We start from the raw sequence: 27,868 nt of genomic DNA on the forward strand, positions 1-27,868 counted from the left end.
TTTTGCCATATGATTTCGCATCTATAGCAATGTTCTTGCCCGTGTGTACACTTCATAGGCACAGGCTTGCGTATATTGTTTGTGCTGGTGCACACTTGTAGCTTGTGTCCCCCGCACCAGTTACCAGATGCCTTTCTGCCCGTAATGGTTTTTAACCTTCTCTTGTCTGTATCATGCATATTGCTAACTTTACGGCCCTTTTGTTAACATTTAGCTGGGGATTTTCCTGTCATTTTGGTTTATCCCTTACTTTATGTCTCATCATGGATTACATTTGACCAGGTTGTTGTGCAGATACGCCTTATTATCTTTTCGGGGTCACCATATACAATTTTTCTTACCCTCTCATACTGCTTTTTTTTAGCTTGATATTGGACTGTTATGCTATACAGAGGAGGGCCCTGCTTCCCTCATCAGACATATAGAGAAGCTTATTGTTTCTTTTTAAGCACATATTAGCCTACAGGGATATGATTAGGTTCTGACTATTAGACCATTATTACTACTATGGCATATTTGATACTGACTTTTATATAATTTAATATATCTTTAATTCTTGCCACTACTATTAGGAGATCTTATGAATAACTACCGATGGCCTAGAAATTTACTTTAGGAACCTAGCGCTTTGACTTGGAGATTTTTCACCTACTTGAGTGAGTATTGCTCTTGGTTCGAGCACTTAGATATATAGAGTAGCCAATTCACACTGTGCTCACTAGATATCTTTCTTTAGATACTTTGGCATTGACTGTGCTTTCCTCCTATATATTTTTGGTATGGGTCTTGCCTCTTATGTGAGAATCGATACTGGAGCTCACTTTGGAAATTATACCCCACAAATATTTTATATACTACGTTTATGAACAAGCTTCATTTCAGTTTGGTGAGTTGATGATAATCTTCTTTGCATGGTTAGTGGAGTGCATGGGTTGTGTTCTCACATCCCATTTTTATTGGAGGAATCACCTTATTCCTCTTGGGAAGGCATGGAGATGATTGCCTGTACAGTCAAGTGATAACGCTTGCCATTTTCACTCTCTCTTCCTCAATACCTTGATGGTGTTTCTAACTATGGGTCTCTGCCCATCGACCTTCACACATATTTCCTGATTGTAATCCTGTGTTTCTTTTGTGTGATAAATGTAATTTAGCATTTTTTGATCTGTGATTTGGGCTTTTTGTATTTAATATTTCTAGCCCTGAAGAAGTCTGTGGTTCACTCCACATAGAAAAAACACATGTTGGCTAGGAATCACACCCATGTTGAACATTGTCAAATGAAAATAAAGAACAGAAGAATTCTGTGGAAACTACCTGTGTGGACTGCTCTGATTACTTTGGACATTTAATACTCCGGATATTAATTCTCTGTTTCATGATTGTTATAGAACTGGAGGTATCAGCAAGTAAGATAGGCTGCAATTACGTGTATCTTTTATTTTTTCAGTCTTATATAGCGCAAACTTGACCCGAGGTATCAGAGCACTTTACATGGGGGCCAGTCACATTACAGACGGACACTTTCATTTTTTATTGTTTTTTAGGCATGGGGAGATTGTGATTTGCCCAGAATCACAGGATGTTTGAGCCTCCCACCAGACTTGAACCTGGTTCCCCAGCTTGTAATTCAGCCACCCTAGTCATTAAGCCACACCCTAGATTTCCACACAAGTAAATGTCAGTACCCTAATAGCGCAGTTTATGGCTTTTTAGATTGTTATGGGACTGAATCACCCCATTATCCCCACGATTCCTATGGGGGCTCGCTAAACAAGCTCCTATATATACTAAATTGGGAATTGATAGAGCAGGAAATAGGGGAAAATGGCTCTGTGGTGCCTACTTTTTATGGAAATGGGCATATTTCTACCACTGACCACACAATGATTTCAGTAAAATACCCAAATCTCATAAAAACCCTTAACATTCAAAGTACAGTGCTTAGTGATCATGCTGTGCTAAATCTCACCCTAAACGTTGCCAGCAACAAACTAAAGGTATTGGGAATAGCGCCCCTATTAAACCTGTGAGGAGAAATGGGGTTACCATAAAATGGGCTGGTGTAAATAAGCCAAAACGTTAAGATGGTGATAGCTACAAGGAAAAGGGAACTTCAGGAGCAGGCCTGGGCAGATCTAAAATGGGCAGCAGAAACAAGTGACGGTAACCTGTTCTGGAAAACTGTAAACTCCCATAGAGGTTCAAGTTCCACCACACACTTTGGAGGCATTTTTATTCAAGATAAGGTAACTATTGATATGCCCCAGGGTCCCCCAAACATAACCAATTTTGAGCCCTTGAAGTCAATTACTATGGACGAAGGTAGCTTTAAAGAATAATGCCCCTGGAAAATTCCCGGGACTTGACGGGGTTTAAATCACATGCATCCTTACGGGTACCGATTCTAACACAAATTGTTAATGCAGCAGTAAATAGTTACGCCCTGAAATCCTGGAGTGATAGTGTGATTATTCCTATCTTTAAAAAGGGAAACAGAGGTGAAGATAGATGTTATTGCCCCATATCGCTTATGGACTCTTTGGTGAAAACCATAGGAAGGGTGATTTTAGGTATGCTGCAATCCTGGGCCCAAGAAAAATGCATATTGACAGAATCATAATATGGCTTCAGTAAAGAAATAGGCAGGTATAAACAGGCACCTTTTAATCGGCAAGGGGTACAATCACCTTTGATTTGTGGATTTATCTAGTACTTTTAATCTTGTGAATCACGCAAAACTCTGGCAGATGCTAACTGATATAGGTGCCCCAATAGACATTCTATGCCACCTCTCTCAGTTGTATGCAACTTTAACCATGTAGCGTACATTTTGGAAAGAAAAGGGAATGTACTGAGAAATTTCGGGTGACACGTGGTATATGCACGGAATACCGTCTTGCACCGCTCCTGTTCCCGCTGCATATAAATGGGGTGGATGGCCTCCTGCAGAGTATTAAAGCCAATACCCCTAGAGTGGGTACCCGTATTACCCCGATTTCACCTTAAGCAGATGATGCGTTGCTTTTATCCAGGACAGCAAATGGACTCCAGCAATTGATTAATAACTTTGTAGCTTATATGGAGGTAGAGACCTAAAACTCAACCTAACCAAAACTTACACTATGTTTTTTTGGAAAAGAATAAAAAAAGGGGAAAAGCCATTATGTACAGGGTCACAATCTAGAAGAAGTAAAGACCTTTAGTTACTTAGGCATATTGTTTTCGCAGAGAGGAGACTTGACATCCCATTTGGAAACTGCTAAATTGAACTTTATAAGGGCCACTGCTGTGATTCTTAGTTTTGCCAAGAAAATAAGCAGCAGACTTTTAAGACAAAATTATTCAATTATATAAAAGAAAGTGTCTCCCAGTTGACTTATATGAATCCTCAGTTTGGGGCAGGGAACAGGGCAACCCTCTACAGGCACAAAAAAATATCTTCCATGTAGGCTTCTGGCAGTGCCAAGTTTGACCCCTGCCTACATTGTACACAAAGAATTAGACATAGAGTATATGGAAGATAGTGTCAACCTTACCACAATAATGAGGTGGCATATTATTCGGTCGAAATAAGGCACCATGTTCACTAGGGATAATATTAGAGATGCCTGGGTCTTGGTCACCACAAAAAGATACAGTGGCTCCAGTATGTGAATGCTCTATTACAAGAACTGGGGGGAAACCTCACCACTCCAGAGCTACACAGTATTTTACAGTTTAGTAAAAAGGAAATAAGATCTGTTTTTGTGGGGGAAAAGAGCACATTAGAGAGTGTCCCAGGAAAGAAGAAAGCCCACAGTAGACAGATATTGTATGGGGTTATCCCAACAGGGGATCAAAGGATACTTGGTAAATGTGAAAATTATTCAGTAAAGATTCCTGGTAACTAGATTACACCTAGAGCTGCTTCACCATCTAGTGGCTTTCCCCAAATCAGATTTGTGGCTTTTGAATCTTCCAAGGTGCTCATGTGATGGAAAGGCCAGACAAACATATCATTTGATGCTATTCTGCACATTTTATAAAGATATTAGATCTTGCACATTACGTCCCCATTTTTAACACATGGCTTTATCTATTATCAGGAGGCTTTTAACTTTTTAAAAAACCTATCTAATATGCATATATGTTGTACAGTTCTTGTTTACATACAGAAGGCCATTCGAAGACATAAATCACTGAAATATTTAGATAGCCTATGTTATGAAGAAAGTTGCACTGTTAATTGAGATGTCTAAATATAGCATCCTAATGTTAGCATTTATAGAGCTAATCAATGAAACATATACCTTGAATCTCTAGGATTGTTTAAGTACAGGAGATCCCCAGATTTTGCCTTTTTTGTACTTTAGATGCCTGAATTTATGTGGAGCTCCTTCTCCTCCTTTAAATTGAATGTATTTTTAATAGGAGGAGACGTATTTGTATAAAAGGAAACAGTGATCACATTGTAATTTTTACCTTACTCTTTTGCACTATGATTTTGCATGGAAAGGCCTAGTCGCAGTTGTTTCTTAACTGTTTTTGAATGTAATTATTTGTTCTGTGATTCTCTGTACTGTATATCTGTTTTTCTCTTAACCAATGTATGTGGACATATTATGCAATGTTTTAATATTATTTTATTCTGCTTTTATGGATTTGTATATAAATCCAAATAAACATTCGTGATCAATTAATTGATACTTGTAAAAAAACGTTGTCATACACTGATGCTAGTCTCTCTGGGTTAGGAGCGGTCTTCTTGCAAGTGGTGGATCGAAGAGGCAGAGGAAGGATAATAAAAGAGAGACACAATGGCAGCTCATGGTCTGTTCATCATTTTAAAGGCTTTTTTCGCTTAAATTCTGTTTATTGAATGTTCCAGAAAACAATCAAATTCTTTTTATGGGGTATTCCTTCCACTGTGAGGACGGATCATGGCCCACTGGTGCAGTTTCTTAGTAGCAAAGGTAGTGGAAATTTGAGCTCCAGGATCAATGGATGGTTGGAGGGGTTAGCTGATTTTAATTTCAGGATAGACTATGTTCCTGGTTCAAGCAATAAAGCATTTAATTGTTTGTCCAGTTTACCTTTACTAAGTGTGAATGAGCAAATTGAGCCTAGCCTTATTGATTGGGTCTAAGAGAATGGTGTGTCGCCTGAGGAATGGGACAGGCATGTTGATGTAGATAAAGATCTAATGGAAGTATATGAGTACATAATTAAAGGTTGGCCTGATATTATGGACTTGTCCCAGTAATTGAAGGGCTTCTGCAATGTCCATGAGTATTTAAGTGTTTTTGAAGGGGATCTTATGCAGAGTGATCATTTTGGGTCATGAGGGGATCTGGCAAGGCGTTTGACCAAAGCAAGTTAGAGAGAAAGGTATTGGTGGCCTTGAATGGATCTCCAAGTAGAAGTGGCGGTTAAGGATTGTTTGTCATGTGGCAATAGGCATAAGAGTAAAGCAACACATTGTCCTCCATTGCTACCTGTAGATGTGCCAACTGAATCTTGGACAAAGTTGGTGGTAGATTTTGTGGATCCATTAGAACTTCTCTCTCAGAATGAACCCAATGTTTTAATTTTGGTGGATAGTACCTCTACGTGGGTGGTAACCAAATGAGTCAGCGTGCTAAACACCAAAAATGTGCGGGAATTTCTTAGGGAAGAATTTACAAGAGAAGGTATACCACTGTACTTGGTGACCGACAATGGAGTACAGCTGAATGTACAAGAAATTAAGACATTTTTGGATGACCTTTCTACTCTCCATTTAAAGACAGCTCTCTATTACCACGAGCCAATGACATAGCGGAAAGGATGAACCGAATGATGAACATGGTGGTCAAAGGGTAGCAGAAAACAAATTTCCATTGAAGGAAGTATGGCGTGAAACCTGCTGGGCTCATAGAGTGACACCTAATAGTGTTTACTTAAAATCTCTTTTTCCGGCTTGGTAGTGCCCGATTCCAAACTCAGTCTGGCGTGGTTGAAGCTAAGCAAAGCACATAGTGGGGATGATCTTTATCCTGAAGGTGAAGTCATTGCAAGATGTAAGAGGTATCAATCAAAGTACAAAGCTAGATATGATGACACACATTCTTCCGAGCCTATTTTTTGGAAAGAAGGCGACAGGGTCATGGTTAGGAAACCTAGATTTGTAAGGAAAGGAGTTTCCATGATCATGGGACTATGCACTATAAGTAAAAATTAATTTGGCTCTTGTAGATTCCAGTGAAGCATGGAGCATCACCAGAATAATTAGGGTGAATCACATCAATGGATAAGAAACATTAGTTGTCATAGTCTTGTTCTCTTTAGTTACTTTTTAATTCTTTAACAGTGCACTTATAGATATTTCTTAGCCGTTATTTTAAAACGCAAAAGTTTGCATTTGTTTTGTTGATTATACTGTCATGCTTGTGTAGATATATGTATATATTTTTTTGTAATTTGCTTTTGGATAAGCTGATCCGTATTATTTTTCTTATGTGTTACTTTTTCTATCATAGATTTCATTTTCCTTCATTAAATTATATTGATATTCTTTCATTTAAGGGGAAGAGGTGAGTTGTGATCTACATGTTCTGTAGAGTGAAATGTTCACTATGTCAGTCAGAACCTAGGAATCATGACTTAGGTTATAGAGAATCAAGATTCTGAATATGACAGTTGAGACTGAAGGGCTGAAGGTGGCTGGTGGCTGGTGGTTTTATTTCTTCTTATCTCAAAACCAAGATTAAACCACTTACCTTTTTAATATATTCACACGGTTTTTGATCTTAACAAGAGCCCATTCAGTTGACAGAGGGGCTGTGCCCAGCTTTGCCACCCCATCCTGCCAGTTGATGGACTATCCAGCCCCACCTAAGCCCTCTATTGTGTGTCTGCCAGCGAGGAATAAACAAAGTCCAACTATCAACTAAACTCAGTCATGTAACCAAGGCACCAAATAGTTAGGGAAGGAAAATGCAAACTTTCTAAAAGTGGCATTATCAAAGTTGTACAAAAATCTGACTATACAATTACAATTTCTCTGACACCAAACATGAAATGTTCATCTGTTCCTAATCAAACAATGCCCTTTATAAACGTTATAAGGAAACCCAATGTTATCCAAAGAGAAGGTAGTTTTCACAGTAATGAAAAATGAATTTAGGACTTTTTCACTACCAGCACATGTAAAAGTAAATTTTAAACATTTTAATTGCAATGCACCCTGCCCTATGGGCTACCTAGGTTCAACCTTAGGCGTGACTTATAAGCAATAAAAGAAGAGCTTAGGGCTCGACACAGCGGTTATATGAAGCAGCAGGTCCACTAGTAGCATTTCCTTTACAGCCCTGGGTATATGGTATACCATATTGCTGGGGACTTAACTAAATATGGCAATCATGTGTAAGCCAATTTTACCATGTTTTGGGGAGTGAGCACAGGCACTTTATCACTAGTTAGCAGTGGTAAAGTGCACAGAGTCATAAACCAACTAAAATGAATTTAGCAAAATAGGATGGGTGACGGTCAAACGTTGACAGGCAAGTCCAACAAAACAGTATTCCATCATTAGCCCGTCATCTATGTCTATTCATTGAAGACTCAGGCTTCTTGGATCCTATACAAGCAAGATTTCGACCAGCACACTCTACAGAAGCAGTGATCATGTCTGTTGTTGATGACATGCGAAATGAGGTAGGTAATGGCAACATCCAGCTCTTGGTGTTCTTGGATCTTTCTGCGGCCTTTGATACGGTCAACCATATTATTCTGGCCGACCGGATTAGGGTCACAGGCTTCCGAGACTCAGCATTGAACTGGCATCTCTCCTTTTTGAGGGATAGATTTCAAGCCATGAGTTTTCATCCTTACTCGGCTACAGAGGTGTAACTGAGTTGTGGGGTCCCCTAAGGCTATTCACTGTCTCCCCATCTTTTTAACATCTACATTTGCATCCTGATTAATGCCCTCAAAAATAAAGAAATCAACATCTTTAATTATGCAGAGGACATGCAACTAATATTTATGATTAATGACAGCCCTACATCTTGCCACTCGTTTCAGGATACTATGCGGTTCATCCGAGATTGGATGAACAGCAATCATCTGAAGTTGAACCCCGATAAAACTGAGATAATCCTCACAAAAAGTAAGGTGAACTATAGGTGCCCATCATTCTGCCCTAGCGAGATGGGCTCTCCTCCGACACCCAAAACAGCTGTAAAAACCTTGGGTGTCATAATGGATGCAGAACTTTCTTTAAAGCAGCAGATAGGGCTGTGACTTCTGCTTGCTTCTGCCAGCTACGTCGCATAAAAAAGATTTTACAAATCCTAACTAAGGAGGCTTTGATCTAAGTAATCATAGCTCTATTTATGGCTAGATTAGATTACGCTAACTCAATGTACTTGGGTCTTCCTAAAATCCTCCAGCACAGGCTCCAGCTAATTAAAAACCAGGTTGCTCGGCTGATAAACACCTTGCCCAAACATTGGCACATTTCCCAGGCAATGATGGACCTTCATTGGCTGCCAGATGTACAGAGATCCATGCTGCATGGTTTTTAAGTCCCTCTACCTGAATTACCCTGCTTTCGTGAAGTCTAGGATCACTAAATACTGCCCAACCAGAGCTTTAAGATCTAGCAACTTGCACCTCTTGACAACTTTGCCATGGAAAAAACAATGGATCGGAGGGCGTAGGTTTGCCGTTATCGCCCCTCGGGTATGGAATAATCTGCCTTTGGATATAAACTAAGGTCCTCCTTGGATCTTGTTACATTTAGGAAACTCCTGAAAATACTGCTTTTTAGACAGGCTTACCACTAAGGGAGGTCGAAGTTGACTGGCTACCTGGTGCCAAGAGACCGTCTGGTAGATGTGTGCTTTATAAATAGACAGTAACATAACATATAAATGGACAGTAAGATAACATTAGGCTCTACAAAGCCTAAAATATTAAATTTGAGAGAAGAACTGCACTAGAGATTCAGGAGGGAATTGTGCAACCTCTATATACTATATAGTGGCTGGATGGGAGACCAGAAGAGTCTTTTATAAATGTTTCTTAATCTAGTCCTGGATTCTCTTAGAAACAAAGTCTCTGAGAAATAAAGCCCTGGGAGGACTGTCCAACATTCCAATTCCCAACATTTTTCTGTTGTCCTAGAAGTTACCTTTGTATTCTCTCTCTTCCGCTGACTTTAAATATTGCTATAGTAATAATTTCTGGTTGTTAAAGCTGTAAAAGAAACAAATCTGTTTACATTTGTCCTATACCATTAGGCAACAGCTATCTCTGCTGCTAAGATGTCCTCATATTATTTGATGGGAAGTGACCTAAGGTTTTGTGTGTGTAATGGATGGAATATATTCAGGCAAATGCTTTTCCTAATTACTTCTGTGGTCTGGTTTATATATCTTAATTTCACAGTTCAGGAGAGGTTGCTCAATGGAACCCATACCTCATGCACCACTTTTGGAAATTCTTCCCAATGTCAACCCAATAGGTTAGTGGTGTAAATTGTGAAAATACATAATCAGGATTTATTTGTTGTTTATAAGCCTTACAGTGCTGTTGTATAATTGTGTGTTTATCTTATGTGAGCCAAAACATAATAAACTTAAACTTGAAAAACTTGAAAGTGTTGTGCGCGTTGAATTGACCTATTTTATTATATGTATTTTTTGCGATGTTCTTTTATATACAAATGTGTGATTAATGAAGAAGGAAAACATCCTAAGTTTAGGTTTGGTATAAAAAAGAGAGGTAGTTTGTGTCTTTTCTTTTGGTCATTGTAAAGGAAACATTTTCTCTGTGGATTTCAGCCCTCCCATGTTCCTTGTTCATTTTGTCATAGGTGCTCCATTTGGGGTTTGACTGTTGCCCCGTTTTGCCTTATTTTGTTCTTCATTGTTCTAAATTGAAGGGGCGTTTTGGATAAGGCGCAGATCTGTATGTCCTGAATCAATGGACTTGTATAATGGCTGAAGTGAGTATGGGTATTGTTATACCTTTTTATAAGATGGGGGTTCACTCACCACGCGCCAAAGGGTGTAGAGGTACAGTGGAGTTACAATAACATTTGGTGATGGATATATGTATATTATCCACACAGGAAGCTTAGCTTGCTATGGAGAATAATACTTTGGAGATTTGTCTGTGAGGGGATTATTGACGAGGTCACATTCCTGGTTGCGACATCTTTTCTTGTCATATATTGGTATATTGGTACGTATACATGTTTATGGACATGGCATGTTGTGTATCGTCTTTTCTTCTACCCTTTTCTCTCTTTTTTGTGATTTCCCTTTGGGTCATTCTAACTTCATACATATTACATGGCATATGTCTTATATGCCAACATTTTGGTCTAGTATTAATTACTGGTGATTTGGTTATTTCTTCCATGGGTATCCCATTCTATTTTTAAAACAAGCCTAATCTTGATGTTTTTCCTTCTTCGTTAATTACATATTTGTATATTGAAGAAATATTTTGAAGGGTACATATATTAAAATAGGTCAATTCAAGGTACACAACACTGTGATTTTGTTTTTATGTGTACTGGCTTGTCATTCAATTGACATACGTACTGTTTGTAATTGTATGTTATTTATGTGTCTTTTAACTAATGTGCACATCAGGGTCTTGTGCCACTTAGCTTGTATATATTTGTCTTCTTTCCTGTTGTGGTTTTATTTGTATATAATTTTTGGGTATATGTTATGTTGCAGCCCTAAAGAAGTCCTTTCTTGGACGAAACGAATTAGCTGCTTGAGTGTCACATGTATGAAGGACTGTTCCAATTGAAAATAATTCATAATAAAATAAGATTTTATAAGCCTTACACACTGATCAATGCAGTTGTATTACATTAAGCATGAATAATGCAAGAAAGGAAAGTAAGAAGCAGTACATTTTACCTCCTCTATGACTGTAGGGGTTAAAGATTCAGTAGGTTTTGATTCATGTTTTAACCCTTCGGGACAAGTGACATATATTTCTTCCTTTAATTCCGGTGTATTGAGATTCTCAGTGACTGTGCGATATTTCTACAGGAAACATAAAAAACATTTTCACATATGCTGTCACAGTAACATCTTTTAAATTCCTCATGGACTACAACGTACCTATATCAATTACCCATTGGGTGGAAACATTAATTATTCAGGTTTCAATGAACAGAACACATAGATCAGACATTAAATAGGATGACTATAGCATGACAGTGGTCTGCAGTATTACACAATAAATCACAGAGGAGCATGAAAAGTATCTGAGAATTTCCTAGGTGATCTGTTTCACAATGTTGCTTCGAGTATTTGTCAGACTTAAAAATTGAACATATTTTCAAAGCTTCACAAAAATGCACGGATTCACAAAGGCAAGATTTATATCTTTTTATGCATATGTATTATGCATAGGCTCAGAAAGTTTGTGGGTCATCCGGCATTCTTAAGTGGCAAAGACACTGCTGCCTGACACCCCTCACCACCAACTGCTGCTGCTCCTGTCTCCTGGACCCAGTGAGGTTAAGGACTGAGAAGATCAGGGCCCATCCCTTCACCACCGAGGAGCTGGAGGACCTGGTGGACGAGGTGCTCACACAGTATGGGAGGCTATATGGTGCTCCAGATGTCATGGTAAGTGTTTTAGAGTGGAAGTGAGAGTGCACACATGAAGTTGATCTGCTGCAGAATGTGCCTGAGAGTGTGGGGTTGTGTCATACACTGCCTAGCATGTTGACTCCAGGGGAAAGGGGTGTGTAGCCTATTTTACACATTTCCCTGGCTGCACATCAGAATGAGAGGAACATGCATTGTTTTTTCAGCCATACAGTGACACAGCAAGTTGATTAAGCGTCAGGACAAAAATTGCCTGTGTGAATGGCTGTGTGGGTCTATGATGTTCTTCACAGGCTCATCTGTGACATTACCAAGGGTTTACGGCCAGAGGGTACTGATGGAAGTGTGTCTGACTCAAAATTGCCACCATGTTTAGGTCAGCACTATGCACAGGACTTAAATGCTAGAGGGTGACACTCTTGGTGGTAATTCACCTATGACACAGCAGATTGTTGTACTTTGATACAGAGCCCCTTTCATTGTCATCAGCATGTGTACTGACTCGCATGTGTAGGCACTGTTTACGCTCTCATATTGTCCCTTCATATGACATTTCTGATGCCCCACGTTGGACCTCAGTGTGTGCCCACCTGGCATGCACAGTCACTGCCCAATCTGACAAGGACACATCACTGAATGTACAGAGTGAAACATATGGGTTGTCTGCTAGACTATCCATCAAAGAGCTATCTCAGCCCTGTAGATTGCACATGACCTTGTGAGAAGAGTGTGAGATTATAAGATCATGTCCCTAAATGCGACCTCCATGACACAGAGAGCCATTCACAGGGCAAGGACATTGAGGGCTGTGCAGTGTTGTACACAGTGAGTCTGCCCCGAAACATAATTTCCAATGTAATGTATGTCTTGCTCACCAACAAACTGGATAGCAGATGTGGGCCCCCTACACATAGCTTTCTGTGCTGGCATCCTGCATGTGTATGAGAAGGGCAGGTACCGTGCCCGCCCTCATACCTGCATGCATTTTTGTATGATTCGCCCATGCTTATGTACTATGTGAGATGCTGTATTGTCTCTGCTAGACATATCTGTGAAGTAGTGCTGAGCTAGTATCATGGTCCTGTACTGAGAGATAGTGGTGCATAACCCTGTGTCACTGATTTTTCCCCCTCTTGTCTCCCACACCTGCAGCTCAACCTCTTTCGGGACCCCTTTTGGATAGTTAGTTTTTTGTTTATCCTGATAATCCTTTTTGACATCCTATCTTTATCTTTATTTCTTTGTTTAGATTATCTGACTTATGACCTGGGATTTAGTCATCCACAGAGTCCTGATTATACAGACTTTGTGCGTTTGACCTGCAAGTTCTCTCCCAGGTAGACCTTTATAGTCTCCTCATATTTATGACTAATAGTTTTAGCGTAGCTCGTTTGAACACCACTAATAATTTTGAAAGTGAACAATCACTAGGATTGATATTGTACGGAGCATTTAACCTTTAGACATTTCATCACTCCGTCACTTATTGTGATGAAACTTTCTGTTTAGAGACTCGCATTTGAGTAGACCTCTTGAATCTTCTTACATCTTTACCATCTGTGGAAGCCAAAAGTTGTTCTAAGTACCTCTTTGATAAATACCGTAATACAGCACAATACCTTTTTCCTGTCTCCACTTATCATGCCAACGATGCCACCCGGTGGACGAAAACACTGACACGAATCGCAGCATGTTTTAACTCATATCCAGTGATTTTCCTTATCTATCTCTTTGGTTTAGGTAAGTTTTTAAAAAAAACGGACAGCTTTTTCACCTAGCCCCCGTTTTTTGAGTTATATTGCTCCTTTAGGCTGTTCAACATGTAGCCTATTTGTTTTCATCTGCAGGTATCTTTATCAGCCCGACCATCCCGCTCGTTCCTTTGTGCTTATGAACATCTTATTCTGGCTATTAACGTTCGTTTGGTAGGTAGACTACGTGGTTATGTTTGATTATTGTTAGTAATTTAGAAAAATTATCTTCACCATCAGGAATTATCATGATTAAAAACATTTTTCTTTAATTAGGTCTCAATTAATCTACTTGTTTGTTTCTTCTTCTTGATTTGCTCATGTTTTTTCTATTGTCTCTTATTTCTTTTTTGACATGTGTGCAAGGTCAATGTATAGTCTCACACTATTTTATTGCATTTGATTACTCTCTACGCTAGACCATTGCGCATATCAACCAGCTGTGATTATACAGTACTGTTAGAAATAATGTTTATATATAAAAAAAAAATTACGTTCTTTTTAATGGACCAGATTGTATTTAATACTTTATACTATTCCACAGGCCCCATGGACTTTGGATATGAATGTCCCTGAAGAAGGTGATACCCCGGAAAGAGGTTGAATATCGAAATATTCGTCAGCGTTTTTTGATCTTTTTTGTCCCTTACATATGTAGTCCATAGTTTGATTTATGTAAAAAAGAACAAATATTGGTCCAACTAATCTCTTTAATTCATCCCAAAAAAGTGTTTATTGGATTTTTAGTATTATTTGACTTATCAAGCTACAAAAGTCAAATTAAACACCTGCAATCTGACTGCCTGAAGGAGGTGGGGGGGGAGTCCTCCAATATTGCATATACATAGAGACCCTGAATTATAACCATATTTGAACTGTGAATGTTAGGTGTGTGTTCACGGTTTGAATGAGTCTATTGGAGTATGAATGTTGTGTATGAAAGGTAGTCCATGGGAATCACCCACATTTAGGCCACAGTGATTGTTGTATATATTTTACTGTGTAATCACATGATCCCACATGATCCATGCATATATTTGTTTATACTGAAAACAGCAAAACAAAAATAAAATGTTGTGTAAATAATTTGATTTATGTTACTGTTTGAGCGCATGGCTTAGCTAGAGTGGCACATTGATTTAACGACTTTATTGCGTTCCTCAAAACAGATAGGTAGAGCAGACTGTTTGTTAGTTGATACTTTGAATTTCCCCTTTTGCTCTACTTATATTTTCTCAGGTGTTCCCCAATTATTTAGTGGTTGCAGCTCAAAGTCCACCAGCGTAAGGCCGTGTGGAGGGCCATTGCACGCAAGATGCGGGCTCTGGGTGTCTCCAACCGACGGCGCACACACTGTCACAAGAAGTGGGATGACATCTGCCAGCTGAGCAAAAACGTGGCAGAGATGACGCTGGGGCTGCTCCCTCGGACTGGAAGGTTGGCGCACAGGAGCATGCCACCACTAGTGGCCCGCATCTTAGCTGTGACACAGCCTGAGCTGGATGCATGTTTGAAGGAGCATCAGCAGCAAGCTGGGGGTGAGTATTCTGGGAAGGGTGACTTTGGTTGTGAGTGACTGCATATGTTCCAAGCCTGAGCCAGTGCTGAGCTCTGTGATGTTGCTAGTGTGATGTAATGGCTTGTAAGTGGCCTCTGTGTTGGGTGCAGCTGTCATGCATCTTCCCCACCTGTACTTTCTCATGTCATTGAAGTAATGGACCTTGACATTGCATTCTGAGTTGTGGCCTTCTGGCATCATCTGCATTGGGGAAGTCAGGGACATACCATGGAAGGGAACGGCAGTGTGCCTCATCTGAGTGTGCTTACATCAATGTGTGCATTGCCTGACGTCAGAATTGTGAGGACTACACATCTGACACCAATGTGCAACTGTAGTCGTGCCCCAAAGTACGACATGGTGGATGGCATGAGCTCATGGCCATTGTGGACTGATATTTTGGAGTCTGTATCTGTGTTGTCCCCTTCTGCTGCCTCCAGATGTGACTGTGGCAACATGTTGGGAGTTACATATTTTCCCCCCTCAGGGCCCTAGGTATGCTCAGAGGGATCTGTATGTCTGGTTACACGGAGCCACAGGCAGGCTAGTTGGCTGTGTGGTCATCACATGGGTCACTTATGCCAAGTTTGCATGATAGCACTCAAAATTCGAGTTTGGAATTAAAGTTGCAAAATGTTACTGCACAGGGTGGTGTGCAACATGGGGATATCATCATCTTGGTTAGTGCTTTACTTGCATATGATGTTTGTGTTAATGCCACTGAACTGACCCTACGTCTCTGTCTCTTGCAGCATCTACCGTGGGCACAGAAGGACAGTGGATGCATAACAGTGGTGAGGCATCAAGCACGACTGCTACACACGAGCACACTGACACTGATGTGACCAGCGTCTCGGAGGGGGACAGGAGTCTGCTTGAGGAATCACAACCAGAGACACCCACCTCAACGTCATCTGATGCCAGCGGTGACACATCTATGTTGGCGGGTACAGGGTGCGGGAACTCTTCCTCCTCTTCCTCCACACATCGTCCAGTGCCCACCCTCCCAACTACTTCCACTAGTGCTGCATGTGCTCACATCAGTAAGAAGGGAAGAGTGTTCTTCACCCCAGGCACAGCTGCCCCTGCCCCTGTCTCCCCTGCTGCCATTAGTGTTGAGGCTGTGGACCTTTTGCGCCAGCTGTGTGTGGGTCAGACAACTCTGCTCAATGCTTTCTTAGACCATGACAAAAAGTTGGCACAGGTAGTTGCCATCATGGAGGGCATTCACTCAGACGTGGGTGGGTTACACCGGACTGTCCAGTTTTTGTCCTCCACAGTGACGGCAACCATTCAGCTGTCACAGGCTCAGAGTCCAGCTCCAGTACCTTTGGCCGCCCCCTGCCAGTGGCTACATCTGACAATAGTGACCACACACCACAGACCTCGGGCTCAATATACAGCACACGCAGCAGACAACAGCAGCAGCCCAAGCGGGCAAAAAAGCACAGACACCATCCCCCCAAAAACCAAAGCCACTCCTGAGTGCAAAGGCAAAAGTCCTTCAGGTGACACTCAGGGGCATAAAGCCAAGAAGCAGGCCTCAGGCTCTCATGCCTCAGAGGCATCCCCAGCCGAGGACTCTCCTGTCCCAAAAGTGTCTTGCAAAGAAAAGCTGTCAGTTCCCGTTTCTGCTGTGAAGCTGGTGCCTGCTAGGGCTCAACAGAAAAAGGCCGCTAAGGCAGATTCACCCACAACCTCTACTCCCATCCAGACCCCTGTGAAGCAGGGAAAGGAGGTCAGTGTAGGGGGTTCACCTGCTCAACAGGTGATGGAGGGGAAAAGGCAAGGCCAGGCCAAGCATACCTCTGGATCCAGCAGGTACCCAGAGGGTGGCCCACCCGCTGCACCTGATGCAGCTTTCGTGGAGAGTGTGTCTATAGTGCCCGCCCCACTTACCACTCTGACCAAGACAATAATTCCCTATCGGTCCCCAAGAAGTGGAAAGGCACCCCTCCGCATTCGCCCTCCCACACTGTGTCTCACGGCAACATGATTCCACCTCCACGTGCCACCACACCACCCGGTCCAAGCAGCCCTCCGGCTCCCAAAGTTACTGATGATTCCACCTCAGCTGGTCTTCTCTGTCCCAGGCCCAGTCCTCCAACTGGCCCGACACTCAGCCACCTCTCAGTCCGACTGACAGCCAAGTCTGAGGCAAAGTCCCCCTCACACACCTGTCTCTCCCACAGCAGTGCCTGGACTGCCCATTGTTATCCCCCTAACTGTGTGGCTGACCAGGGCAGTGTACAGTCTAACCCATTCCCTGTGCAGGTTCTCATGCACACATGTGCCTACTTTTCACTTTGTACTGGCCACTGGCCTTGCTTTTCATTACTGTGTTTGCCCATTCCCTGTGCAGGTTCTCATTTACCTACTCTGTACTTTGGACAGGTTCTCATGTACCTACTCTGCACTCTGGACTAGCCACTGGCCGTGCTGTTTATTACTGTGTTTGGCCATTCCCTGTGCAGGTTCTCATGTACCTACTCTGCACTTAAGACCGGCCACTGGCCTTGCTGTTCATTACTGTGTTTGCCCATTCCCTGTCCAGGTTCTCATGTACCTACTCTGCACTTTGGACTGGCCACTGGCGTTGCTGTTCATTACTGTGTTTGCCCATTCCTTGTGCAGTTCCTCATGTACCTACTCTGCACATTAGACTGGCCACCAGCCTTGCTGTTTATTACTGGGTTTGCCCATTCCCTGTGCAGGTTCTCATGTATCTACTTTGGACTGTGTACTGGCCACTGGCCTTGCTGTTTATTACTGTGTTTGCCCATTCCCTGTACAGGTTCTCATGTATCTACTTTGCACTGTGTACTGGCCTTGCTGTTTAAAACTGTGTTTGCCCATTCCATGTGCAGGTTCTCATGTACCTACTTTGCACTGTGTACTGGCCACTGGTCTTGGTCGTGTCTACTTTTGATGCTAATGTGTATAATATGTGAATAAAGACAGTTACTCCTGTTGTCTGCTTTGTCAGTGTCCTTGCTAAATAAAGGGTTTTATGTGTGGGTATGCTTTAATGTGACACATGCTCTGTATGCCTGTTTAACATTGCCAATGGCAGATTTCACGTTTTCAGGGTTTGGCAGAGGTGACAGGCACTTCAGTTCTTCTTGACTCTGAGGCTTGGGGGTGCAATGATGGTTGTTTGCTATGAACTACTGTCATCATAATCAATCTATGGTGATGTTAGCTAAATTGCACACATGTCATGTTTAGATGCACTGCCAGCACAGAATGGGATTCTATCCACAGGATTGTAGGCAGGGTGGACAAGGTCCATCATGTCTGCGTGATCTTTCTTGATGTGTGAACAGCAGTTTTGGTGTATGCTCATCTTGTGATGGCCGGTCATCCTAGTCACATGGGTAAATTTCAATGTGTGCACTTGGGTGGTCATGAAGTGTGCAGTGTGAAGGGGGTGACATTGTCAGTAGTGTTGATGTGTGTGTGCCCCTGCGATGGCAACTGCACAGGTGTCAACCTCGATTTGAGTGCCTGTTAGTTGGATTGGTCAGCCCTGTGCTTGTGATTGTGTGCACATGTGAGAGTTGTAGGTAGTGCACTGTGCAGTGTGTTGGTGTCTCCTTGCACTACTGGGGGGCACCTACTTGTTGTTGGTGCCAATTGTGAGTATTCAGAGTGTGTAACTGGCAGGTCAGTGTTGTGTTTTATTGAACAGCCATGTGTCTTGATACTGTTTGTTCCCACTGTGCAGATCTGCTCAGCCAAACTGACATTGTGGGTGTGTTTTTTCATGCATTGCTGTCACTTGAGTCATTTATTGCTGCAGTATGGCATGTGGGATGTGGAGTTGTACCATTCCCTATCTGTGCTTATGATACCTACCCACTGTGAGTGAGCACTCCATCTATTTGTGTATGGTGCACTCCTGCCATGTCCACTATTGACGTACACACCACTTCACTCTCATGTCAGCTATCCCCTTGGGTTGGCAGTTTGTGTCCCTCCCCACCACTTCATTTGTTACACTATGCTTTGTGGTGCTGATCTGTGCACAGGACCAATGTGCCACTCAGGACAGTTTCCCAATTGGTTATGTGTGATTTTCTTGGACTTGTTTGCAGTTATGGTTGATCATGTGCATTGCAACTATTTGTGTTGCACAGTCCTCTGGTTATGTTGTCTGCACCTGGGTGTCCCAGACTTGTGCATCTGTGGGTGATGGGTAAGCTGTACGTGTGTTTGCTGAGGTACTACTACCCTTCCTGAGTGTGATGTTGTCTGTGTGCTGTGGTGATTTGTGTTCTGGGGGTTCATGTTGTGGCACTCAGAAATGTGTACTACTGGTTTGGTTGGTGTGCACACACTGCTTGTTGTGCATGCAGTGCTGTGAGTATATGTTACCTTGTAATTGCCTGGTGTGCATCCCCTGATGTACAGCTGTGTTTGCAATGTGAAGGATTGGCATGTGCATCTGTTGTGTGTTTGCTGTGGATGTGTGCAGTGTTTGGCCTGTTTTGTCTCTTTCAGCTGACAGATGCTCTGTGTGTGATGTTCTCTTTGCATGTCATTGTGTGTGAGTTGTTTGTGCATTGTGACACATTCAGATGTGTGTTGCAAGTGTAGTGTGCATTACTTGTGTGTCTGTCACATGCACTTAAGAGTATTCTTGTTTCTGAGCTTGTTTTGAGTGCACCTTGATGGTTTCTCCTGTCATATTTGACCTGTCACTTGTCAGGATTGTGCATGTGCATGATTGTGGTACACTATTACACCATGTTGACTTGATGGGTGGTGTGGTATGCATGTCTGTGTATTCTTATTGGACCATTGCTTCCAGTTTGTGTCCATGATTGTTTTGAGATGATGCACCTCTTGTCTGTTTTGGGGTATGGGGGCTGTGCATTGGTCCTCAGTGATGATGTTATGTACTCCTGCTCTGTCTGTGATCCCATTGCCTTTCCATTGTGTGTCTGCACATGCCTGGGCTTGTTGTACTTCTGTGTCTGTTGTTTGTGCAGTTTGTGTTTGGCTATTGTATTTGAGCCAGCATTGGTTAAGGCATTGATGAGTGTGTGTGTGATGTTTGTGGATGAACCCTAGGGAGTGTGATTCTTTGTCAGTGTATTCACTGGACATTATTTGCACCATTCTGTGTGTTTGACACTAGTGTTGAGTGGTGCAGGTGTGATGTGGGTGGAGGAGGGGTATGTGTGAAGGATCCAAGTTGTGTTTGACAGTCGTGGTGTGTGTCAATGGGCCCTATGTGTTGTGCTGATGACATACACATGTCAAGTAAGTAGGTACAGATGTGTGGCTGATCACTATTTGACTTCAGACACTTCCCATCATCCATGTGCCTCTGCATGGCTTGCATTGCTGTCTCCCTGAGTTGTTGCACAGAGATCACTGTGGTTTTATTTCACTCACTGTGCCAGCCATGTGTTATTGGTTGCCCTAAGGGTGTTGTGATCTGTTCCTTCTCTTGCAAGTGATGTACAGATGCTTTGTGGCTAGCTCCTTGTGTTCCCATCACTATCCACCTCACTTTTGTCTTGCCTATTTCTTGTCCTCCAATACTGCTGCCATCTGGTTTGTGTATGTGGCTGTGTGTCAGTCTGGGGTGTGTCTGGGTTGCTTGACAGGCATTGTGTACATTTAGAGTATTGTTCATATTCAGTGTGAGTGTTCATTTTGTGATTGGACTCCGTTTGTTTGACATGAGTGGAGTGTGGGTGTGGGGAGGAGGGTTGCCCTGGCCCTCTGCTGTGTGTTCCTCTTCAGCCCCACCTGCTGCAACTGGCTCCCTGGTTGTTTGGTGTGTGTGGTGCAGGGTCTGGGTTCACCTGGCTGGTTAATTGTACATGGGGAGCACAGCATGTCCCCTGATGGGTGTGGGGGGCCTAGTGTGTGAAGGGTGTAGTTGTGGCCCTGTGAATCTTTGTGGACTGCCCATGCCTGGCACCGGCCCTGCCTACTACAATGTGCGCATGTTTAACCGTGTCTTCACCGCTGCAGTGACATGACCGTGAGATTGCTGTTATTTTGCGGTTAACGGGTGACCTGTATGCGTAGGGGTGATTTTGTGACAGGTAGGACATGTGTGGGTACACTTATATTTTATTTATTTATCTCACTTGTAAAGCGCACTCTCACCTAGCAGGCATCCTGGCGCTGACAAACACGAGTGCACGAATTGTGGGTAAACCCTAAGGAGCTAACAACAAACTAGATATTGGGGAATAGCCAGGTTTTTAATCTCTTCCTGAGAGGGAAAAGGTCCCTGACTTGTCTCAGTTCCAGCGGAAGCTCATTCCATAGTCTGGCAGCTGGTACACCAAAGGCTCTGCCGCCTGATTTGACTTTCTTGACTCTAGGTATTTTCACCAGTCTAGCTGAGGAGGAACGCAAGCATCTCCCTGGAGTGAACCATTCAAACTTTCTCTGCATGGAGACGAGCCCGATCCCATGCAGGGCCTTGAACACTAAGCAGATAGATTTAAACTGGATTCTTTGTCTAATTGGGAGCCAATGCAGCTCCGCCATAGCCAGTGAGGATGAGGATCTCTAGGCCAACCTAATACTAACTTGGCTGCTGTTGACTGAATCCGCTGAAGTCTATCTAAAAGATATTTCGGGTACCCAAGTAGCAGCACGTTGCAGTAATCTAATCTGTTTAGTATAGTACTTTGTACTACTAGCGCTCACGCCTGGGAAGGCATTAAGGGAAAGATCTTTCGCAGAGTTTGAATAATGGCGAAGCAACTTCCCACTGTTTGGTTAACCTGAGCCTCCAACGTTAGTTTGTTATTAAACATAACGCCCAGGTAACGAACCTTCTGCACTGGTCGTAATGCGGTAGGTGAATCTATAGGCCAAAAGTTTACAGGCAGCACAGAAGGAACCTTCCCGACTGAATAATAAAGGACCTCGGTCTTTCCAGCATTAAATTGCAAAGAGTTTCCCCTTAGCCAATGAGCCATGGCCCGCAAGCAGCTATGAAACACTTCCAAAGAAGTCGACTGATCTCCCTCTAAGGAGAGAATCAGTTGCGTGTCATCGGCATAATTTACTATATTAATATTATGCGCTCTAATGACAGCGATCAGGGGTAACATGTAAATATTAAAAAGAATAGGGCTAATTGCAGAACCCTGAGGTACACCATGCGTGATTGGAACCAGTTCAGAGCGAAGCCAGTCACCCCAACCTCCCTCAGCCTCCTTAACAGGATGACATGGTTGACCGTTTCGAATGTGGCAAACAGGTCAAGCAGAATAAGAACTGCTGCCTGCCCTCTGTCTGCCTGCATCCGAAGCTCGTCCATCACGGTCACCAAAGCCATCTCAGTGCCATGCGCAGGCCGGAAGCCAAATTGTACATCCTCTACGATTTTGTTTATTTCGAGGTGTTTTGAGAGGTAGCTTCCAACCACTCTTTCTACAATTTTGGCCGGAAAAGGCAAGAGGGAGATAGGTCTATAGTTGTTGGGACTGGCAGGGTCCAGAGTGGACTTCTTTACCAGAGGAGTCACCAGTGCCTGTTTCCACTGAGATGGGACCACACCACTAAGGAGAGACTGATTACAGATCAGCCGAAGTGTAGGAAACAGCTCTGCTTCAAACTCCTTCCAGAATTTCTGTGGTAGGGGGTCCAAAGATGAACCCAAGGAAATCCCTAGGGCCACCTTACCAAAGTCTTCTGCTGAGAGTAATGCAAACTTAGTTAGATTATCAAAAGGCTGACTCTCAGAGCCCCTAGGTATGATTTCATTACCACCCAAAGAGCAGCCACTAAGACTGTTGAATTCTGGACTTTCTAACTCAGAGTGCCGAGGATCCTCACCCAGGTCAGCAATAATAGTTTTAATTTTGTCATGAAAGAATCTTGCCAGACTATTGCATAAATCTTGGGAATGGGGTGTCTGATTCTTAGTGCAGTTGGGACTAATTAAATTATTCAATATTTTAAAAATGCATCTCGGTCTATTATGAGCATTCAGGATAGTATTGGAATAATAGTCTGCTTTGGCCATATTTATTTCATTCTTATAACACACAATCAGACTTTTCCAAATAAATGTAGCCTTATCATCATATCCCCTTCTCCACTTTCTCTCCGCCTGTTTACAATCAAGTTTCAGTTTTTTTAGTTTATCATTAAACCAGGGGGCCGAAGGTCTGCCCCCTCTCTTATGATCTTTTAGTGGGGCAGTTGAGTCTAATACAGAGGTAATCTGTGAGCAGAGGGAAACATAATTCTCCTCCACTTTCTTAACTGGCGAAAAACAATCTTCCAGGTAAAACACAGGAGCTGGTCCTCTCTTTCTTAAGAGGGCCTTCCAGTCCCTGCTAGCATAATTGCTCACGGTACTAGCTCCCTGAGTATTATGGCTAGGACTAGGCACTAGGAATTTAATCAAAAAATGATCAGACCAGTCCATCGGCAAAATGTCCACGATATTAAGGACTTGGTCCCCTGAGAAGATTAAATCAAGTGTATGTCCACCTTTATGTGTTGTCTTGGCCACCCGCTGGTAGAGGCCAAGGCCTTCGCAAGACTGGAGGACATTATTATAGCCAAAATCAAGGGTACCATTCAGCCACAGATTAAAATCCCGCAGAAACACTAATCTAGCGTGAGTGGCAGCCAGATTGGTGATGGTCTCTATCAGTGACTGCTGCTGCTTCACACTCAGCGCCCCCGGGGCTCAATAACAGACAACCCCAGTTAAAATATGACCATGAGCGTCCTTAATAGCAAAACCGAGTAATTCAAATCCTTCAATTACATCAATATCTATTGTCACAAAATTCCAGGAAGCTTTGTAGATCACACCAACTCCTCCCCCCCTCCCACTCAGTCTAGGTTTGTGGAAGATTTTGTACCCAGGTGGACAAGCCCAACCTGGATCTACCTCACACTCTGAGTGGGTCCACGTTTCTGTCATGAATAATTCATCTAATTCTTGGAGTTCCAGCAGCAACTGAATTTCCACGCAATGCTTGGGTAATGATCTTACATTAAACAGCCCCCAGGTAAGAATGCCCTGTTTTAGAAAGGCTGAAGTAGGAAAAGCAGTCTGCTCAAATGTAATTCACCCCTACCCCTTCCAGCCTCACCAATGGTATATAATTCCATACTGGTGTATCTTACAAATCGGCTGTCTCCACCGGATCCCAACCTTCCTCCGACCGGGGCAGCATGGCTGGCGCTGAGCGCATCCTTAGCGCGGACGGGCGTAGACGGGCTTGCCTTAGGCGCGCCCGCTGCGTGCACCTGCTGCGCGTTTGCGCCAGCGCTTCCTTTATGCAGGTGTGGGCCCGAGAAACTGGACCGCTAACCTAACAAAATGGCGGTTCCGCTCAGAAACGGACACCCACAGGATCAAGCAGATGCAAGCAAAAATGCTGCTCAAACCTCCCAACAACAGTCAATAAGGATATTAAAAAGGTCAAAGTTTATTTTTCTTTTTTTTAAACAAAAAGACACAAGTATTTAAAAACCCCCGTGATTGTCCAAATGTATTCGCAAATTCAGACTACCCCCCCAGGCAGTGCAAAATACAAAACGAATGTTAGCAGCTCCCCGAAAAACAACAACACACACAGCCTCGATAATGTCACTCAAATGCTGCGCGTTCGCGCCAGCGTTTCCTTTATGCAGGTGTGGGCCTGAGGAGCTGGACCGCTAACCTAACAAAATGGCGGTTCCGCTCAGAAACGGACACCCGCAGGATCAAGCAGATGCAAGCAAAAATGCTGCTCAAACCTCCCAACAATAGTCAATAAGGATATTAAAAAGGTCAAAGTTTCTTTTTCTTTTTTTTTAAATCAAAAAGACACAAGTATTTAAAAACCCCCGTGATTGTCCAAATGTATTCTCAAATTCAGACTACCCCCCTAGGCAGTGCAAAATACAAAACAAATGTTAGCAGCTCCCCGAAAATCAACCACACACACAGCCTCGATAATGTCACTCAAACGCTGCGCGTTCGCGCCAGCGTTTCCTTTATGTAGGTGTGGGCCCGAGTACTGACGGCTAACCTAACAAAATGGCGGTTCTGCTCAGAAACGGACACCCGCAGGATCAAGCAGATGCAAGCAAAAATGCTGCTCAAACCTCCCGAAAACAGTCAATAAGGATATTAAAAAGGTCAAAGTTTATTTTTCTTTTTTTTATAACAAAAAGACACAAGTATTTAAAAACCTCCGTGATTGTCCAAATGTATTCGCAAATTCAGACTACCCCCCCCCCAGGCAGTGCAAAATACAAAACGAATGTTAGCAGCTCCCCGAAAATCAACCACACACACAGCCTCGATAATGTCACTCAAACACTCAAACTCAAACTCAACACTCAAACTTATGGATGTGTTCCTGTCCCCACTAGAGTGTCTGGTGTGGACAGGAACCGTATATCAGCACAGGAGTTGAGTGTTGTGGTTGTGTGAGGAATTGTATTATTGCGTACCTGTGGCGTTGTCCGCGACGGTGCATTACTCGCTGGTAGTGTATCACATACAGCACCAGGAAGACGTGTAGAACTGGATCCATTGCGGTCCAGACCGAGTAGAGGGGACCGGGAGTCTGGTTTGGTGCTCCGCTGTCGTGCTTTTGCCATCTCCGGTTGGGTGGTTTCTCCGCAGTGGTACGACGGGCTGTTTGGGGCATCCTGATTTGTACAGCAGCAGGGACTGATTCTGCATGGCGGTGGGTCTCTATTGGCTTCCACTGCCGCGGTGGCGGGTGCATTTTTATGGCGGCTCAGGTCGCACTGCGGCGGACGGGAAATGGGCTACATTTGCACATTGTAATATGGCGGGCGTGAGGACCGCTGCTGGCGTGCGGATAATGACATTTTCCGCCAGCACCTGCTGCCACCTGCCATCCTAATGGGCCCTTAAGGGACCGATTCCAATCTCACCTGTAAAGCCCTCCATCCAACTCTGATCCGTAGGGCTTTATGAGCGAATCGTGCACCTGGAATCCGAGCGAGTGAGCACAATGCATTCACATGCTAACAGACTCGGTTCGCTCGGACTCCCATTAAACTCTATGGTGGCCCGTAAACTGAACGCGTAGACAGGCTCCCATAGCAAAAAGGGGTGGGTGGGGAACAGCATACATCCTATGAGGTGCCCGCCACACTGTGCATACATGGGAAGGGGGGACCCATGGGTACCTCCACAAGTCCGAATTGGAGGGCTCCAGATGATGGGGGGCCGGCTATGGGCCCCAAAAGAAAGATTCCGGCAGCTCTTTTGACCCGGACATAACAAATCGTGAATCGTACTTGCTCACTCTGAAACAGAGTCCATTGAGCTGTACGAAGTGTCTGCGTACAAGTTGTATGGATGGGATCAGGTTGGGAGACGATTCAGTCAGCGCGTATGTGATCTTTGCATCGTATTTGGTCGTTCGGACCTGTGTAAAATTCAGTCGGAAAGAAGGGCTACGTATCGGATCAGTAAAAGCCAAATCCGATTCGTAGGCCTTCCGAGCGAGGTCAGAATCGACCCCTAAGTAAGCATTTTGACAAAGAAAGATATTTTTAACATTAATATAATTTTTCACATTTTCAATAAGCAGTACAAGATTTTTTCTTACAATAATACGTTTTTGTAATTTTTTTAATATATAATAATAAATATTATTTGTGGTGTAATATTTATTATTATACATTTTTTAATTTTTAACATAATAGAAAAACATTTTTTTACATTAGTAATACTGATATTTTTTTTTAAACATTTGTTTGTATAACATTTCTAATTTATATTGAGTTTAATGTGGAAAAGTATTTTTGTTATTTTAATTAGGCGGCCATTTTTTAAACTAAGGGAATGATTAGGATGGCGGGCGGATCGCCACCCCCAGCCCGGCGATGGCAATCCATCCGCCATCGCGACCTGATTTACCCCCGCCATATTATAATGGCGGGGGTATCACGACGGACGCAAAGGGTTTTGCACCGGTTGGCAATATGGTGGCGGTGCCTAGAAGGCACCACCATACATATTAGTATGTGTGGCTTTTAAGGCCTTTCCATGGCAGTCGCTGCCATGGAAAGGCTGGCGGGGAATTGCTTTGGGGCCCGTTGCGGGCCCCTGGAGGGGTGGGGGGCTGCACTTGGGGGGTCATTGCCATGCACAAGGTGGCATGGCAATGCACAACATGACACTTTGGCATTGCGGCAGGTGCTGCTTTAGCAGCAACCGCTGCAATGTCAAATATGCAGAATGCGACCGCCAGGGTGGCAGTCACATCCTAATTAGCAGTGTGGGACAGCCGCACGCCTGGCTGCCGGTCTCAGCACCGCTAGGGTGTCCGCCCGCCATCCTAATAACCCCCTGAGAGGAGAAACCCTCGGCTGGAAGCTGCGTCGCATCGGTTAAGGTAAGTTTAATTTAATTGCTTTTAGACTTAATTCAGGGGTAGGGGCAGGTAGTTAGATACTATATACTGTATATAAGGTTTGATTTTTATGTTGGTTGTGAAGTTTCATTTGTAGCTTAGCGTATGTGAAATGCAGTTAGTGCGTTGATAGATGTTTTGCTATGTTATACATTTTTAATTATGTTTAGAGGACGGTGTTATCAGTATGTTTATGTGTGTTTTTGAATAATATTACTTTATGTTTGTGTGGGAGGGATTGTGTTTTTTTTTCACATGTATTCTACGTTTCCAAATTGGCGTTGGGAGAAGGATGCAATTTTTTTTTTTTAAAGGAAATGTGTATTAGTTTCGAGTAAACTAATAATTATTTAATTTTTCCTTTATTTTTCAGGTTTTCTTGGAGCGTTTCTTTTTTTAAATAGATTTTTCCGTTTTTTTTCTGGTTTTACACTATAGATTTTTTGTGGGCACTGTTTTTTTACACAGTTGTATTTTTTCATTTTGTTTTGGTATTTTTAATTAAGTATTGGAATATCTATATGTTTCAATTTATTTTGGCTGACTGGATTACATTTGTCA

The 27,868-nt window shown here is 42.9% G+C and overlaps 1 protein-coding gene across 1 annotated transcript in view; it reads right to left on the reverse strand.

Annotated features, from left to right (window-relative positions):
- The window catches only part of LOC146821409 (uncharacterized), a 687,497-nt gene that overhangs the window by 161,915 nt on the left and 497,714 nt on the right, over window positions 1-27,868 (reverse strand). The window contains exon 5 of the mRNA XM_085609845.1: window positions 10,908-11,036. Coding sequence (XP_085465971.1) covers window positions 10,908-11,036 — 129 coding nt within the window. The remainder of the gene's footprint in view (window positions 1-10,907; window positions 11,037-27,868) is intronic.

The sequence above is a fragment of the Triturus cristatus genome, chromosome 6 (assembly GCF_964204655.1).
Source record: "Triturus cristatus chromosome 6, aTriCri1.1, whole genome shotgun sequence".
Taxonomy (NCBI): Eukaryota; Metazoa; Chordata; class Amphibia; order Caudata; family Salamandridae; genus Triturus; species Triturus cristatus.